This window comes from Apium graveolens, chromosome 1 (genome assembly GCF_009905375.1).
Source record: "Apium graveolens cultivar Ventura chromosome 1, ASM990537v1, whole genome shotgun sequence".
In the NCBI taxonomy this organism is placed as follows: Eukaryota; Viridiplantae; Streptophyta; class Magnoliopsida; order Apiales; family Apiaceae; genus Apium; species Apium graveolens.
The window spans coordinates 139,412,408-139,430,451 of NC_133647.1; the positions used below are offsets into that span (position 1 = coordinate 139,412,408).

Consider the following 18,044-nt stretch of genomic DNA (forward strand, 5'->3'; position numbering starts at 1 on the left):
TCAACCGTTTTTACCTTTTTACAACCCGAAACTCTTTCTAAAACTCCTTCCTAAACTAATCTAGTAATTCCGGACATTTTCCGTGTTTTGACTTTTTCGATCCGGATTACGGTTTGACCCGTGCGCGGCCCGGTGCAAGATTTTCGATACGATAATCATTTCGGTGAATCAACAAAACACGTATTCTCGAATGACGGGATATTATTACGTTATTTTTATATATAGTATTTTATAAAAAAATCCTGGTTTGGATAATTATCCAATACAGGTACCAAATCAGATCGTTTTTGCAGTTACTTAGCGGCTAAGCAACTAATTTAACGATCCAAAACGAACCAATATTCCAAAAATATATATAGCCTATTTATTATTTCATTTTATTCGTTTATTCATTTACAACCCGTAAAATTATAGTAATTACAGAGAAAAACCCTAAAAACGATACGTTCTTGAGAATCAAACGTATGAACGAAGGCGTTATCGAACTCCGATTCGGGCGTGCAGCATATCAAAATGAAGCTCTCGAAATCTTCTTTCTGAATCAACCATTTGTTTTTGCCCAGAAATCAAGGTATTTTTCTGATTTAATTATTTTATTTTGAATTAATTATGGATTAAATTATGAATTTTTGTTCTTGATGTTTTTGATATGATTTGATGGCATAATCGTGTAGATGATATTTTTCTGGTCAATTTGGTATATTATATGTCAAAAACTAAGTTCAATAACATGTCCAAATTGATGTTTGATTATCGAAATAATAAAATTAGGGTTTATATACTTTGAATGTTCTTAATTGATTTTAGGAACTTTTGATTTACTAAATCTGGGTTGAAATCACTTGCACCATCATGTAGATCGCGACAAAATGAATTGATTCATATATTCAATTGTATTGTTTGATTCCTGAATCGATCTCGTCAGGAACTGGTTGACCCGGCGGCGTTTTTTTCCGATCGCTTTACGGGATGGTTGAACAAGATGTGAGCATGAATGAGTTCCTGGAAATGTACTCTACAATTCTGCACCTTTTCGTGTTGTTCTGGGCAGGATTGGGCGTCGCCGGAAAAGCTCGGATCGCCGTTAATGGCGTCCGGCCAGCAACCGGCGACGGGGACGGGGAAGATGGCAAAAATGCAGGTTAGTACCTGTATTTTTGCTAATCTTGCAAAGCATGGATTTCTGTTTTAAAATATTACAAAAATTAGATTTTTGTTTAAAAATATTTTAGAAATGATATTTTTATTATTTTAAAAATTAGAAAAATTATTTATTTAATTCAGAAAATTATTTTAATAATTTATTTATTCAAAAATAAGTCAAAATTATTTTATTAATTAATTTTAATTAGTTTTTAATTATTTTAATTAATCGATTAATTTATAATTAATTGATTAATTAATTTAATTAATTAATAATTGATTTTAATTGATTTAATTATTAGATTTAATTATTTAAAATTGATTTAAAAATTCCGAAAAATAGTTTCGAGCTTTAAAATATTATTTTAAATTATATTCAAAGCTCAATAATTATTATAAAATTATTTTAAAATCATATTCGGGTGCTCGAACCCTATTATTTAATTTTAAAATGATTCGGAGACTCGTTTTAATTCCGAAAAATGTTCAAAAATTCATATTAAATACCTGAAAAACCATTTTGACCCCGAATCTTTTTTGAAAAATCATTTTGATCGAATACCTTACGTGTTATGTGCTACGTGTTCACTGATTGATGTATTATATGCCTATGTGGTTATGGTTTGACTGTTTTAGTCATAACTTTTAATCCGTAAATCGGATTTGGGTGAAACGAAGGGTAGATAAAAGCTTATGACGTCTATGTGACGATTAGAATAATACGAGTATGAATAATTGATAGATACTTGTGATGCCTAGCAGAGTCAGCGAGGCATAGAAAAGGGAACCAGTGATCTATAAATAGAATCAAAGCGTAGAAAGAGAAGGAAAGTGATTGATAAATAGAAGCAAGGCATAGAAAGAAAAGAAAAGTGGTTGATGAGTAAAACTGTTAGATGAGTACAAGTAAAGTGGAAATCGTCGGTGATAAGGCAAGTACTTATGAACCTTTCTTTAAAGATATATTGCAAATATTTTTGAACTGTTTCATAACATTTTGCTATTATTCAAAATCACTCTTGTTTTATATTGCAAGTGCTATAAACTATTTAACCTTGAACCCTGATTCTTCTTGATCTTGAGCCATAAGCCTTGTTCTTCACAAACCATTGATTGTTGAATTCCCAGATACGATCCAAACACATACGATACTACTCCATAAATACATATCTACCACATACTGATTCTGATATTGAGTTTCTTAACATACCAACCCGTATTCCTTGTTTAACAGAAGACCAATTCTTGGAACCCTTGAACCCTTGGCCTTCTACTTTCTGATTCTTTCCTTGATTGAAAGCCAATCTTTTTGAATCCCTTGTTATACCTACTTGGTATTATGAATCACCCTATGCTTCAAGATAAATGATGTTTATGATTCAGCTTATTGATTTACATTGGTTATCATATTGAATTGTTTTAGAATTGGATAGTTTTATAAATGTGGACCAGATTCGTGGTCAGACCAGATTCGTGGTCAGACCAGATTCGTGGTCAGACCAGATTCGTGGTCATAATAGGCCAATGCGTGCCTTGGATTCGGTATATAGAGCAAAGCTGGGAGCCTTGCTCGAGGTTAGTGCGTGACTGATCAGCAGCCTAACCTTGGTTTTAAAATGAAAAGTGAATATCCAATTCTAATCATTGCTTATTCAGAAACTTGATTCTTCTGAGTCATTTCAATTGGTAATTGTTTAACCTCAATTGCTGCTATGATTACTTGTTGAGATATTAAGCTCACTCTTGCAAAAAAAATTATGTTTTCAACAGTTGAAGAGGAAAGTGTTGGTAACGAGGATCCCCTGTCCAGTATGCGAGTTAGGATTTCCGTTTAAGTTGGATCGAGCTAGCAGGAGCTTTATATTATAGATGAGTGGTGTAAGATTGTAAGTACGATATCATTAACAATTATAAGTTGAACTAGTTGGGTTTTGGTACGATGTAATAAAGGGTAAGGTTGTAGCTTATTTTCATACTTTAACCTGTTACGATCCGTGGTTGTGTAAAGAATGGTCAATGCATATAATACTTTATATACAGGTTTAAAAATATTGTGGTGTGTGTTGTGAGCCCCAAACTTCTGACCCGGGTTTGGAGGGCGTCACACTTCAAATTCAGGAGAACATTTTGGACAAGAGCTCCATATGTCACCACCATGAAACCACATCATAGAGCACAACCCTAAACATCACGAAGCCGTGAATGCATCCTACAAGCCACGAGGCCATTACATGGAACGATGTTTTAGACTCAGTCCTCGAATAAGGACATGAAAGTCACTACGTCCTCGGTGTGCCCTTTTCGCCATACCCTCGAGGGAAAAAATCACCGAGAACTACGTTTTGGCTTGATCATTGGCATACGTCAAGGTGTGTAGGCATCTTGTGAGGGCGGATATAAGCCACAAAATACAAGCGCAACCATTAAAGATCGAAACTTATCAAATCCTAACATTAAATACACACAATAAATAAATCCATATTTTTTATCCATAATATTTGGTGCCGTCTATAGGAAAAAGATGACAACCATGAAAGCATAAATAAGCACCGAGAAACCACCTGTTGTGATGCGCAACGTCGCATCCAACGTCGAGATTCCACCACAGTCAAACCTCAATATCTGAGGGACCAATATCTCATGAATGAAGATCCTCATTACCTAACTGCTAATTCAAAGAACGGTCTTCAACCTCAAGAGATGCATAATTAAGGGAAGAGTCATAAACTATAGATGATGCTCTCACTAATGAACACCCGAATTTCAGATGTTAATAATTATGCTTCTCTCAAGGGTGAATGATTACCTACCTTGTGGGATGTAAAATTTTAAAGAGGAATGCAATGTGGATTACATGAGGAGTACGAACCTCGCTATTTGTAAGGGCTAAACCTCATTGAAGGGAGAATTTATGATTTCTATGATCCCCATATCGAGGATAGCGATTGTTCGTATGAAGAAAAGATTACCCCAAGAAGATTGTAGCCGAGCAAGAAACCTATCGTCAAAGGGAGATTTTAGCCCCGGAGATGTGAATGGGCGAATACTCAAATCATAAAGAAGAGGATCTGCGCTCATGAAGCACACATTCAGAAACCCCAAAAAATCTAGAATCATAGAGAAACCACGATCTACCGGCCACAACTCAAAATGTCACTTCCATCATACCACAACTTTTAATCACAAAATCAAGAAGTTGGCCCCGTAATTATGGGATTCCTTGTGATCCAAGCGCTGATTCAAGGGACCGATACCCAATCTCAAGGAATGGAAAATCAAGGGATAAATCCCCAATCGTATTTCAGATGTTAACAACTATGTTTCCGTCTATGAGGAACGCTAACCCACATGATTGGAGTAAAATTCAGCATCCACCATATTAGGAGTACGAATTCCAGTATTTGTAAGGGCTAAGCCCCATTCATAAAGGAGACTGAGATTTAATTTTTGTTCCAATACCTAGGACACTGATCGTTCATCTGGTAAGGAGACCGAGCCAAGAAGAATACGACCAAGCAAAGAGCCCGTTGTCAGAATACGTTCTCAATCTCGAGGGCATAAAGGGATAATTCCTCCGATTATTGCGAAAAAGAATTCGAGCTCATGAGGAGCACATCAACAAGATTTAATAAGTTTGAAGATGCGTTAAGCAAAAACCCGATCTTAACCCGAAGGGACGATTTAAGATCCCCAAATTCAATGAATAGAATCCTCAAGTTTAAGGGTCGAATCCTCAATTTCATATGGTAGTTGAAACCTTAGCTCTACCAATTTCTCCTTTCCTGAATCATAGATGATCTGAGATATGGATTCAAAGATTATAACCAAGGAAGCGAAATTCAATATCAATCGTGTAAAGGCTATATGCCCCCTTATATTCAAGGATTGAAATCCATCAATGATCAAATTTGTGATTATTCCAGTCCCTATACGGAGGATGATGAATACTTAAGTGATAAGGATGCCACTCCAAGAAGGTGATGTCCAGGAAATAACCAATCAAAGGAGGATGTCCCAAGCCTCGAGGGCCTCAAGGACTGAAACCTTAGGATGATAAAGAGAGAATTTTCATCTCATCAAACTAGTGATTTAATGAAGAAAAAGAAACCTGAAAAGGGAACAACAAACTCGACTACTTGCAAAATTTGGAAGGCCTAGAACCCCGATGGTCGATTTACCCATATAGATGGTTCGAACGGCCTTCCATGAAAAAGGAAGACGAAAATTGCAAGGGTTGATCCCAAAGATTTAATGCCCCTTGAAGGCCTGAATAATCCAATGTATCTCTTTATGAGAGAAACTATGAATACCTGTATTTCAAGGAAGCTGAAGGTACCCCAATCTGGGCGTATGATGGATTCAGTAATCCGGATAACCACGTAAGAAAATTTTCAAACTCTCTACTATAATAGTCGATGCACGATTTTTATAAAATGCATGACATTTTCTTAAAACTAGGGGGGATGACTCGATAATGGTGCAAAAGTGCATGAGCTATTTTGCATTCCCCAAGAACATGAAACGAGGATAAAAAGAATCCTTCTATAAACTAGACCGATTCAAAGAAAATCCCTGATCACCATATACGTGAATGATAGGATGTCAATGATAGTCCAACAAGGAGCATGTGATGTCAACTTTAAGTTATCATTGGCCGAAACCAATATGAAAAGTATACACAAGTTACAATAGTCGGAAGGCGAAAATAAATAACATTAAGAAGAATTTGGCCCCCTAATAGGAAGCGATGAAGATAAAAAAATAGAAGAAAAATGAGGATCATAAGTGTGATGCTAAGGATAACTATCCCCTAATAGTGACTCTCTCCCGAGAAAGAACAACAAAGAACCGAAATTCACCAAGTATGCACATTTTAATGCTCCAATAAGTCGAATCTCGATAAACATGAAAAGATGATGATGGTCGATGGCTAAAGCCACTGTGCGTCAACCTTGAAAAGAGGAACAAGAATCTGTATTCAAGATTTCACGAAGAGGACATCGACGATTGTCGTCAACTAAGGAATAAAATTGAATTCGTAATCCAGAGAGGAATACCGAACAGGTTAACCAAGATAGTGAAGGAAGTAATAGAATGAAAGGTTATGAAGAATAAGAACGGAGATCAAGATAACCAGGAAAACACGCAGCCCCAAGGGCCGGTTATCGATATGATCTTTAGAAGACTAACGACCGCTGGGACTTCAAGAAGCTCAATGAAAGCTTGTGATCGAAAGGTAGTACACCGTAAGGAGAGACAGTGGAAATTGCCACTAGTTTTGATGATTCTGATTCAGAAGGGTTGAAATTCCTCCATGAAGACCCAATGATCGTCACACTATGATATGAAATTCTGAAAGATTCTTGGCACATGAGAATCGTTGTTCCTGACTTTTATTTTATGATATATTTCCACGATTAAAGGTCCGATGGAATCGGGGGTAGGTCTTCCCAATAAAAGACATGGAATTCTGAAAGACCGACGGGCAATGATGAAATCTAACAACGGATCTAATTCTTACTCATTTTTCATCTGAAAAACCAAATAAGATGATAAACTCAAATTTGATCTTGAGTTGATTACATATAAACTCGATAATGATTATAACCGGAGTACGGCGGGGAAAATAAAAAATCTACGGTATAATAGACCATGAGAGGTATTTGAAGTCTACATTATAATAGATTTAAGAGCCTAGACAAGGCAGAATACATGAAACACCTCCAATGGGTATTTGAAGTGCCGAGACACCACAAGATGATGTTAAATCCTATAAAGTGCTGAGGCCACTTGGTACAGGTATGGCCCGTCTTGCCTTTGCAAGGTATTAAACATCAAAAGTTTTCATACTAATGCAAACAAATATCATCCGAACACAGCTGCGCTTGTTAATGCCTCGGGATCATGGATAATACACTCGAGGAAACATGGTTTAAAGGATAAACCTCATTAGTTATCCAAGCTTCACTCTTCTCTAAGAAGGTTCTTGCGAAGCCAGCGGTACCCTAAATGGAAGGAATAGTTTGATAACCAAGTCAAAACCTGAATATAGATAATAGATAATAGATTCTTTTATATAGATGCCAATTTACATTTTCTTAACCCTATAAAACAGTTTTGTCGAAGCTAGTTGCTTTATTTTTTAGTTTCTACCTTCAAAAAAATATTTTTTTTCATTGAGAAGATTAAAAATACACTCTTTAATAATAACTTTTATTAATAAGCGAAACCTCTTTTTAAGTGGTAGTTTGGTTTCACTTATTTTTTGTTACCACCACCTTTTGGTCTCACTTTTTATGATTCATGTTATAACTCTAAGTTTATTATTTTTATCCTTTTGGATTCATATATGACTTATAATTCTATATATATTATTTTTACTAATAACCTTTATTAATAAGCGAAACTTTTTTTAAAGTGGTACTTTGGTTTTCCTTATTTTTTGGTACTACCACCTTTTCGTCTCACTTTTTATGATTCATGTTATAACTGTAAGTGTATTATTTTTATCCTTTTTTGATTCCTATATGACTTATAATTCTATTAATAAACTTTTTAAGTGGTATTTGATTTCACTTATTTTTTTATTATACCACCTTCTGATTTCACCTTTTATGATTCATGTTATAACTCTAAGTCTATTATTTTTATTCTTTTGATTCCTTTATGACTTACAATTCTATATATATTATTTTTACCCGTTTTTCTTTATTAATAAACTATTTAAGTGGTACTTTGGTTTCACTTATTTTTTGTTACTACCACCTTTTGGTTTCACTTTTTGATTCATGTTATAACTCTAAGTACATTGTTTTCATCTTTTTGACTCCTATGTGACTTATAACTCTATATGTGTTATTTTTACCCGTTTTTTATTAATAAATGAAACCTATTTTTAAGTGGTATTTTGGTTTCACTTATTTTATAGTTCCACCACCTAAGGGTGAGCAGAAAAAACCGAAACCGAAAAAATAACCGAAAAGACCGATAAACCAAACCGAAAAAATCAAACCGCTAAAAAACCCGAAGAAAACCGAACCGACAAAAACCGAATTAGCGGTGCGGTTTCGATTCCAGTTTTCAATCAAAACCGAACCGAAATTAACTGCACCGATATATTATATATATCTATAATATTATGTATATATACATGTATATATTATCATAACCCGGTTCTAATATTTTATTATTAAAATATTTACTTAACATTAGTAATGTAAATTGTATAATATAATATCATAAATTAATTAAGATTAATATGTAAATACTCTTAAATCATTATTTTTTTAATATGTATATAATCAATTTCATCATATGTTTTGATATATACTCTCTTTTTTCATTGTTGTGAACATATATTTTTATCATATTTCGTATCTATTATTTAAGATAATATGAATTATACATTCAAAAAATAACTTTATGAAATATATCAATTATTTAACAAATTCTAAAGTGACAAATTTTTGGTAATTCATGTAATATTATCATTTAACTTGATGTTTATTTTATCCAACACATTACCAACAAAAAATCGTACGAATAAAAAATATATAAAAAACCGAATAAAAACCGAAACCGATAAATGGTTAACCGAAACCGAAAAACCGTTTTAAGCGGGTTGGTGGCGGTTAAGAGCAATTAACCGAACCGAACCGCATGTATGGGTTTGGCTACGGTTACCGCTAAAAACCGCACCAAACCGCACCATGCACACCCTTACCACCACCTTTTGATTTCACATTTTATGATTTATGTTATAACTCCAAGAAGTACCTATCAATAAATAATTTAGAGTTCTACGGAAATAAAATTCTAATCATATTACAGTTTGAACAATTTTATTATTTTCTAGTGGTAAAACCAAAATACACGTTTTATAATATCAATATCATTTTAATAAAATGGAATTCCACCAACAAATTAAAAAATTCAAAATTAAAAAATTCCATTTTAAACAAATGGCCTATTTACTTGGTCGTGGTTTATATTTTCGGAACTTATTTAGTTGGGCTAATTTATGAACTTATTGATTTTAAAATATAATTAAAAATATGATTCAAACCTATAAAATAATAAGAAAGCATGGCTTATAAAATTTTAAAAATGAATAAAAATAATTCATATAGAAATATAAAATTATAAGTCGTATAGAAATTAGAAAGGATAAAAATAATACACGGTTTCATCTTAGTACAATTATGGCGTATTTTTGTTTCACCCGTATATTTCTCTTTCATATAGAGTTTATGTTATTTTTTAACAAAATATAGATTGGAATCATATTATAATTACGATATTTTTATTTTTCGTAGAATTTTTTTTGTTAAAATAATAAAATGGAATACTGTATATATTGTTATTATTAATTAATAAGGAAGTCATCTTTTAAGAGATACTTTGGTTTCACCTCTTTTCGGTTTTATAAACTTTTGATTTCACCCCTTTTAAATTCTAATATAGCTCTAAATATACCATTTTTATTCTTTTTTTTAATTCTTATATGACTTATAATTCTATATGTAATATTTTAGCCGTTTTTATTCTTATGTACAACATATTTATATTGTTTTTATATAAACGAGATCGTATATACATTGTAATTTAGAGATTCATACCTACATAATTATATTTTAGCACCAATTGCAAATTTATACATATATAATGAATATTTTATTAGAAAAAATTATGCAATCACAAACTATATAAAAACACAAATTCAACTAACAATAAGAAATTTAATATGCAATTACTTAGTAATGTCGATTTAACTTTTTGTTAAATTATTCGTCAATCATGTTACTCATTACTTAACTAAAGTTTTGATATATAATATTAATTATTTCTTTTGAACAACAGATACATAATAATGTTGAGTTTGTTATTCTAATAAAATTTGAGTTAATGAAAATTACATATAATTTTTTAAAAAAATTGTAATTAATTGTATAATTTTATTTATTATATATTTTAATAAAAATTTAAAATAAATTTCTATAATCATTATTTGATATTGATATATAAGCAGGGGTTATCGACTAGTAAATAATAATGTATGAAAGTGGGATTTGGGTCCCAGGCACTCCTTTAATTTAATAGTAATAAAAAAGTATGTATAAGAAATTAACACAACTCTAGAACTTCCGGTTTCAATCCTAACAAACACAATGGTTTATTTGAGATTGTGAGCATTGTTTAGACTAATTAACAAGCTGACAATATTGTTTTCTTCTATGTAGCACTTCACAAAAATGACGGCATTTAACTAATCTACAGCAAAAATCCCGTGAAAGATGGATGTTTAAGAAATTAATGTACAGAATGCACACTAAACAAATTTGTCTAGACTTCAAAACCGAGTAGCAATTTTGGAAAATAGAGCTTTAAAATCTTTAGTTGGTGTTCCAGTTCCTTCAGGTTTTGAAGACAGATCAAATGCTTTGAATTTGGCCTCTTCGAACTGCAGTGCCTGTAGACGCCCAAACGAATAAGTTTAGAAAAGGCAAAAGCCATTAAAATTGCTACTCACTACCCTTGTTACTGAGAGACCTGAATGCAGACTTCTGCAACGTCAGCCCGAGAAATAGTTCTTGTATCTGTCTTCAAAAGCTCATCATCCTTTCCAACAAGCAACTCACGTATGCCGCCTTCTTTGTCTTGCAATCCTCCTGCCCTGTATTGTACATAATCATCTTTGCAGGGTTTACATATACTTTTGAGTTCAATATTTAAACCTCCTGCCCTGAATTGTACTTGTACATAATCAACATTGCAGGGTTTACATATACTTTTTGGAGGGCCATAAGAGTTCAATATTTAAACAATCAAACTTATGCTACATTGATTATTTAAACTAATTTTCAGAAATTCGACACGGCTATATCCAAATTCCAGCACTTGTTCTTCTCCCAAAGTATAATTCCTTAAAAATGTTAAATATCCGAGAAAAGGATAGGGGTTTATACACGTAAAGAACCATGAGCTTACTAACAATCAGTTGTCCAGATTACAGAGTTAGCATTAGGATTCCACCAACCATGATTTACTGATTCATGTACCATGGAAATATATAGTCACTAAAGAGGAAACAAAGTATATAGACCCGTACAAAGAATTGAAAAATAACATATTGGCCCAGACGTTCATCAGTTTTCCTATAAATTGGTCTATAGACTTTTCTATTGATAAGAAAGTAATAGGTAGCATTAGATTATCATTTGGAGAACAAATAAACTACATCTAAATTCTCCATATAAAGCACAAAAGACTGCAAGCAGTCTTATAGAAGAATCCTTACATTGAAAGCTAATATTATCAATGAAAGCCTAAGAGGGTGCAAAATATTTTGTTAGGAAAACCTGATATATGATGATTGTATGGTAATATAGTAACTTTTCTTTTTATCTTCTCTTTATGCATGTGATTTCACAACCTTTATGGCAGAACAGTTAGCTTCTTTAATGTTGTAGGAACAACGATTTTAAAAAACAAAATATTGGCCCTAGAACAAACACATCTCTTTGACTCATGCTCTCTAGGTTGGACTGAAGTAAGTAAAAGAATTAGAATGAAAAAATTACATCTGACACTATTATTATATTATCAAATTCATCATCAAAGCATCCACCTACAAAATAACTAGGTAAACATCTAACTCTTCCACTATAGAGATTATTAGACCATTATATTGGCACTCATCCACAAATATAACAAACAGCTACAATTGTAAAATACCAGGACACATGATGATATACCTTATTATTGTGTAAGGGACTCCCGAGTCAGCTAAATATTGTTCGGCTTTTCTCTTCCATACCTTTAATATGCATTACTTATTACGAGGCAACTGATTAACATATAGAACAAAATAAAAAGCAAAAAAAAAACTACAAACCAATATATTCCCATTTCCTAAGCTATTCAGTGGGTTGCTGAGATCTGTTCCTCCCATTGATCCAACAAGCACAATTTGTTTTACTCCAGCGGCGATAGCTGCACATAATATTTAATAGTGAATGTACGAAAATTAAGTATATGTATGTTAGTGGATATACAGTTTAATTATACTATAAGAGTAACAGAACTAACCAGCATCTATTTGATTTTTCTGCCCAATCCAGTCAACCTAACAAACTACTGATTAGTTACTTACATAAATGTAAGAGAATGAAGATATCCAAAATGGCTGTGGTTACCTGTTCAGGATATGCTCCTTCTTCAAAATAGAACTCCGGCCTTCCACCTTGACTTGGATCGAACCCAGGCTTCATTTTTGGAACAGCACTTGTAAGAATTACAAGGTAATCTATACCTTGAATTGCTGGGACAATGCTATCAGCATCCCGTATATCTCCAACAAAAACATCATCAGCTCCACCAATTTTTTCTTTGCTCTCATCTGTTCTGACCAAACCTTTACCAATGAACTGGTCAGGCTTTTCTTTGAGCTTCTTATAGACAATTTGGCCTATATAAAGAACGTCCAGCAAAAGAAACTGTGTCAAGATGCTACCTTCAACTTACCTTTTCAGGCTAAACTGTATAAAACTCATTTACAGCTGAAAATTTAACTTTCAAATGTGGAAGAAATCTGTCATTTCCAGCACTTAACTTATACATACAAGTCCTCAAAATGTTTTCATGTGTTTTCTCGAGTGTCAAATAGGCCAGACACCTCCCATATAGATAACATAAAAGATTAATACAGCAAAATATTAGAGAAGCGACAAATTAGCAGTGTTTTCTCGCTTTCACAGTCGGAATATTATTATAATGATTACAGTTACACTTACATCAAGATAAAAAATTGTCATTCTAAAGAATAAAACAGTAATCTATCAGTAAGAAGATCAGTAACGAAACAAAAGGCATAGATGTCGAATTGATGGGTAGGAAGTAGGAACTATATGCTGTAATATCTCATATTTCATCCAAGTTAATTAAATCACACGAAAAACTATTTTCCTGCTATACAAATCCTACTAATATACACAGAAAGAAACCCATATACGTTTCTTGAGTAGATAAACAGAAAACAGGTAGCTTGGCCAGATATATGAGAGTAAAGAAAGAGCTAATTGCATTTCACATCCCCTACCTTTGGTTCAATCTCACTTTATTCTCACTACACTTTGCACTCTTTTGACCGAATTCCGGAAATTATCACCAGAAACAACTATTTCCGTTGGCCAAATCTTCAAAATGAAAGGGTAACTAGAGGCCATTAAGGTTAATCTGATTTTGAAGTCGGACGAAAATAAAATTGTCAAAACTTGGTCAAAAGGGTATGCATTCTCCACAACTATGAATACTAAATTGAGTATGAGCTGGACATAGGGATTGCAAAGGGAAATTCACTCAAACACTACAAAGGATCTGCTTTCCTGGAACTAACTAAAATAAAAACACAAGGAAATGAAAATGGAGCAATTTAGTCAATTATGCCCTCTGATCGTACTGCAAGCACAAATTACCCCCCCCCAAAAAAAAAAAAATTGCAAAAAATAAATTCAACCTGATTCTCAATTATATCCTAATCTCCCTATAAACAATTTGATCATCGCAAGTTACACACACGAATCACCGGATTCAATATTCAACTCTACAAATCACAATTCTTATTTTAAACACACAATCTTTCTATAAACATTAGAACACAGACTAATAAACCATTGAATAACATCAAGTACTAAACCTACATTCAAACATTTCAAAAGTAATCATACAACATAACAGAATAAAACAATGTAACATAAATTGTTATGAACATACCAGTTCTACCAGCAGCACCAGTAACAAGAACAGTGGGTGAGGCCAGTTCAGACATAGCTGTAATAATTGAAGTAGTATATCTCTTGAAACCCTTTTTAGTTCTTGTACTAAAAACACCTGCACTAGGATTTATAGACTTGCAGCTGCTAATGTATGTAACAGTTTGATGGGTTAGAGGGGTTGTGAGTAAAGATAGAGAAGCCATAACAGAAATTGTGTGTGTATAAAATAATTTGTATATATAAAGATGAGATTTTTATCTTATCTTCTTGTTTGTAAATGCTTATTTCGTGTAGAAAGTACAGGGCACAGTAGTGTAGACAACAGAATGTTTTTACTTTTAGGGATTAAATTTGTATACAAGTTTGTGAAATTTCATAAATAAATAATTTTGATTATTTATGTTTTTTCTTGATTTTAATATAATAAATATGATGTACTTTTTTAACGTGATAAATGAAATAATTTATGGGTTTCGGGAGTGATTATTTATATCCAAATTTGATGGTGATTCACTTTTGTAAATAATAAATTTTTGAGTGAGTTAGTTTGCGAGGCAGATGTGCTATATCTAAATCTTGTAAGTTTGTTTGGATATAGTGAATGCGAGATGACACCAATTTTTATTAAAGTAAAATCATATAATCGTTTAATTCAACCCCTTATGGTAAAGATCCTGAAAAACAATGCCAAAAAGCACCTTCAACAAATTTTATTCAAACGTTCTGCCAGTGAAATTGAGAGAAGCCACCATGACTAACAAACTCTTATCACCCTACTCTAAGACAAACTACAAGCGTACAAGGAAATATCGTTCCTATGATGATCTCGAACTGATCGTGATCAGCTTAAAATGTTGGAAGATAATTATAACCCGGTAAAGAACAATGTAAGAGACATGATGCAACTTGAAGTTGTCAAAGGCATTTCCACTTCTTTGCAAAAGTAAGCTAGCTCTGGTTACAACTCATTCACAGGAACCCATAGCTCTGGTATAGCATCCCTAATATTGTGGATGCTTTGTAGGACATAATCTGCTCCTTGAATCCTTTCAGAAGTCCCTACCTGGGCATTTTTTCTTCAACCATTATGTGTTGAACAGATAGACAAATCAAATAATACCCTCGTTTTACAAATTAGATGTTGGAGGAACATAGCATACTGGTTTTTATTGACATAGTAATATTAACGGCTTACCAGGGCAGTATCGAGGCCAACAAGCTTTGCAGACTGTATAGTCCGAACACTGTCTTCAAAGATAAGCTAAAATCGAAGTTTCAACAATATGGAAAACATTACAATTATGCTATAATCACTAGAAGCTAAGGGAGACTGTTGAGCTGCTTACAGTTCTCTGAGGGTCAATGTTGCCTATCTTGAGTGCCTTCTCAATGGCGTGTTGACAAGGTTTGCAGACAATTGGTGTCTTTGGTAATATAGATGCTGAGGTATTAGGTTGACAAAAATGACTTATAATGTCAAAAAGTTTGCTGCTTCCGGTGATAGTATCCCCACCAACGCACACGGTGCCACTTTTAATCGGATTCAGAGTTTCAAAGCATATGATCTCTTCAAAACAATCTTTTAACCCCAAACAGATGAGAACTGTAACAGCATGAACCTTATCCGCATTTGTAAAGATCTAAAGTGCAAATCAAAAAGTACAGGTAACATGAAACCAAATAAGAATAATACCCTACTTATACTACTTATGATTCTGTTATTGCATAAACACGTACAACTTTACGGATAGGCAAGCTCAACAAAAGGCTTCTTAAAACAGGGTCAGGTTTTAACTTTGCATAAGGTAATCTTTGATGAACAAAACTGCAAATGAACAGTCCAACCAATTTATTCATGTTAACAATCTCTACATGCTGGATATGTTAACATCTTGAATTAAACAAAGTATAAGCAAGGCTATATCACCTAAAATACTCTTCATTATCAAAGTCATATCCGATAGCCTGCAATAAGGAAAATTCATAACTACCTACTTTCAAAAAAGAAATTTGCATTTTGCTTAGTAAACATAGAGTACTTAGTAAAAAAACATATAGAGTGTGTAATGTGAATGAGAAAAACTGAAAAAGGGACCAATCAAACTAATACCTTAAGGCCTGCCATTGTTGTCCCATAATTCTTGTAAAGTAGATCACCTAATTCAGAGGTTATATTCCTATCTATACCAAGCTTATACACCATAAAATCTGAAGATGTCAATCAAAAGCCTATTTATTAGAAAAGCGTTTAAGTATTCAAATCTTGAAACAGAATATACAGTGATACCTTCAACATTATTGGAGCAAGCAGCTGCCAAACCAGAAGTCACGGGATAAAGGGTATCATCTAGATCTGTAATACTTAAAAACCCAGTGTTACTTTGCCAATTGTAATTCCTCACATGTTGCACTTATCAAAATCTTTCATCAATTAACACCTCACCGAAGAGGAGACAATCATACTTTTGTCTTCCGCCTTGCTTGTATGAGCTCTTGTATTCCATCGATATCTAGAGAAATTCAAGGGAATGGAAGGAACATTTAAGCACTGCACGCCACTTAAATTTTATCCACCCAAATCAACAATTAAGATCAAAGTGACATATAGCAAACAACGTTTCTTAATCTCAAACACGAATACACAAAATCCACATTTACAATTCTAATGAAAGTTTACAATTATCAAAATTACTAAAACCTGAACCTAGTTTGATTTTTGACCCTGTAATATCCAGAATCAATCTACCTCGAAACAGTGCAAAACAATATCAACCATTGAGTTCAAATAGTTAAGGCAAATCACCCAACGCAAAAACGGAACTATTAACCATTGGACTAAGCAACTTTACTTCGACAATATTAGCAACAGATAAATCTGTATAATATTATTCAAGTCTCAATGTACCGCTCTCATTCTGCATCCCAAATTAAAACCCCGTGCAAATGCCATGTATATAAGGTAGTCGTTCTCGTTTACCAAGTGCACCAACATATCATAATTGTTGGGGGTCTAGGAGACATTTCTTGCACTTAGGCTAACTGGCTAAAAGACCCAAAATTCGGATTAACATAGGACATCACTAATCACAAATGCTATCAAATATCAATGCCAACTCAGGGAAGCTCTATAAACAATTAAATACAACAATTTTCCAAATACCATATAACAATTAAAAGAACATTTCCGAAATGCATTCGAAAATTTCATAGAACTAAAGTAACATCACAATTTTATGTTCAAAAAAGAACAGAAAATATTTAACATCATCAATAAAGAAATTACTAACTTAATTCAATTTCATGCAATTAAGACTGAATTATAATCTAGAAACTGCAAATAAAAAAATTAAAGAAATTACTGGAACAGACAAACATCATATGTACAGACATTACATACCGATTGAACCACTAGCTTAGAGGATAAGTATTTGACGCCAAAGACACCACATCTGTAATGAAAATGTTTCCTGGAACATAACATTGAAGGTGCATGTAACAGACAAGCCATGGCCTAGAATCAAGCAAACTAAATTACATGTAAAGATAAAGATTGTGTAGTACTCCTATATAGATATTACTCTTCTGGGTTTATATTCAAAATAATCATAACATAATGATACAAGACCAGAACTCATGATTCAATCAAGATTTATTATCCTTTGAAATAAGGGTATGAAATAAAGATATTTTAATATCTTTTTAGATATGATAATATTCAAAGATCAGTAGATTTTTCTGGATATTGTAATGATAACTTGAAATTGGAATTGAATTTTATGAAATGTTATCTGACCATAATGGGCCTCAACCAAGCCCACACCATTTGCATATCCAAAGTTGTGTAGACGAGCATGACAAAATGTGCATTCCAAATGTACATGATTTGGTTCACTGTTAAAATTTATCTCTAGACCATTTAAGTAGAGCAGCATCAAAAATCTGAAATGTGACAGAAAATGGACCTCAGTCTCCCTCTACTGGACCGTAAACTCTGCGTAGGTCTCTATCTCCCAGATCATACTTTCGAGTTGGATACTCAGATACACATGTTGCATTTGGTTTAAATGTTTAATTAGCGTAAACACTTTTGCTTCTTTACCATTAAGTAGAGTGGCACAAAGCAAATTC

The 18,044-nt window shown here is 33.0% G+C and overlaps 2 protein-coding genes across 6 annotated transcripts; both read right to left on the bottom strand.

The window, feature by feature from the left end:
- Window positions 1-10,192: 10,192 nt before the first annotated feature.
- Window positions 10,193-14,206, bottom strand: LOC141667291 (uncharacterized protein At5g02240-like). The gene is made up of 7 exons (XM_074473718.1): window positions 13,915-14,206; window positions 12,339-12,610; window positions 12,232-12,268; window positions 12,038-12,135; window positions 11,898-11,959; window positions 10,693-10,816; window positions 10,193-10,612 (listed from the first exon to the last, which is right to left on the bottom strand). Exons 1-7 carry the CDS (start codon window positions 14,117-14,119, stop codon window positions 10,493-10,495), a joined length of 918 nt encoding a protein of 305 aa, XP_074329819.1. The 5' UTR covers window positions 14,120-14,206; the 3' UTR covers window positions 10,193-10,492.
- A 385-nt stretch (window positions 14,207-14,591) lies between these two features.
- Window positions 14,592-18,025, bottom strand: LOC141667299 (phosphate metabolism protein 8-like). Of its 5 annotated transcripts, none has more exons than XM_074473752.1 (10): window positions 17,879-18,025; window positions 17,314-17,383; window positions 16,360-16,426; window positions 16,204-16,269; window positions 16,027-16,124; window positions 15,844-15,881; window positions 15,654-15,741; window positions 15,263-15,556; window positions 15,112-15,177; window positions 14,592-14,979 (listed from the first exon to the last, which is right to left on the bottom strand). In XM_074473752.1, exons 3-10 carry the CDS (start codon window positions 16,418-16,420, stop codon window positions 14,875-14,877), a joined length of 816 nt encoding a protein of 271 aa, XP_074329853.1. In that variant the 5' UTR covers window positions 16,421-16,426; window positions 17,314-17,383; window positions 17,879-18,025; the 3' UTR covers window positions 14,592-14,874. The 5 variants fall into 5 exon arrangements, with proteins under 5 accessions (XP_074329853.1, XP_074329846.1, XP_074329830.1 ...); XM_074473745.1 differs by lacking the exon at window positions 17,879-18,025 and adding an exon at window positions 17,710-17,855; XM_074473729.1 differs by lacking the exon at window positions 17,879-18,025 and having other exon boundaries at window positions 17,314-17,655.
- Between the last annotated feature and the right edge of the window lie 19 nt (window positions 18,026-18,044).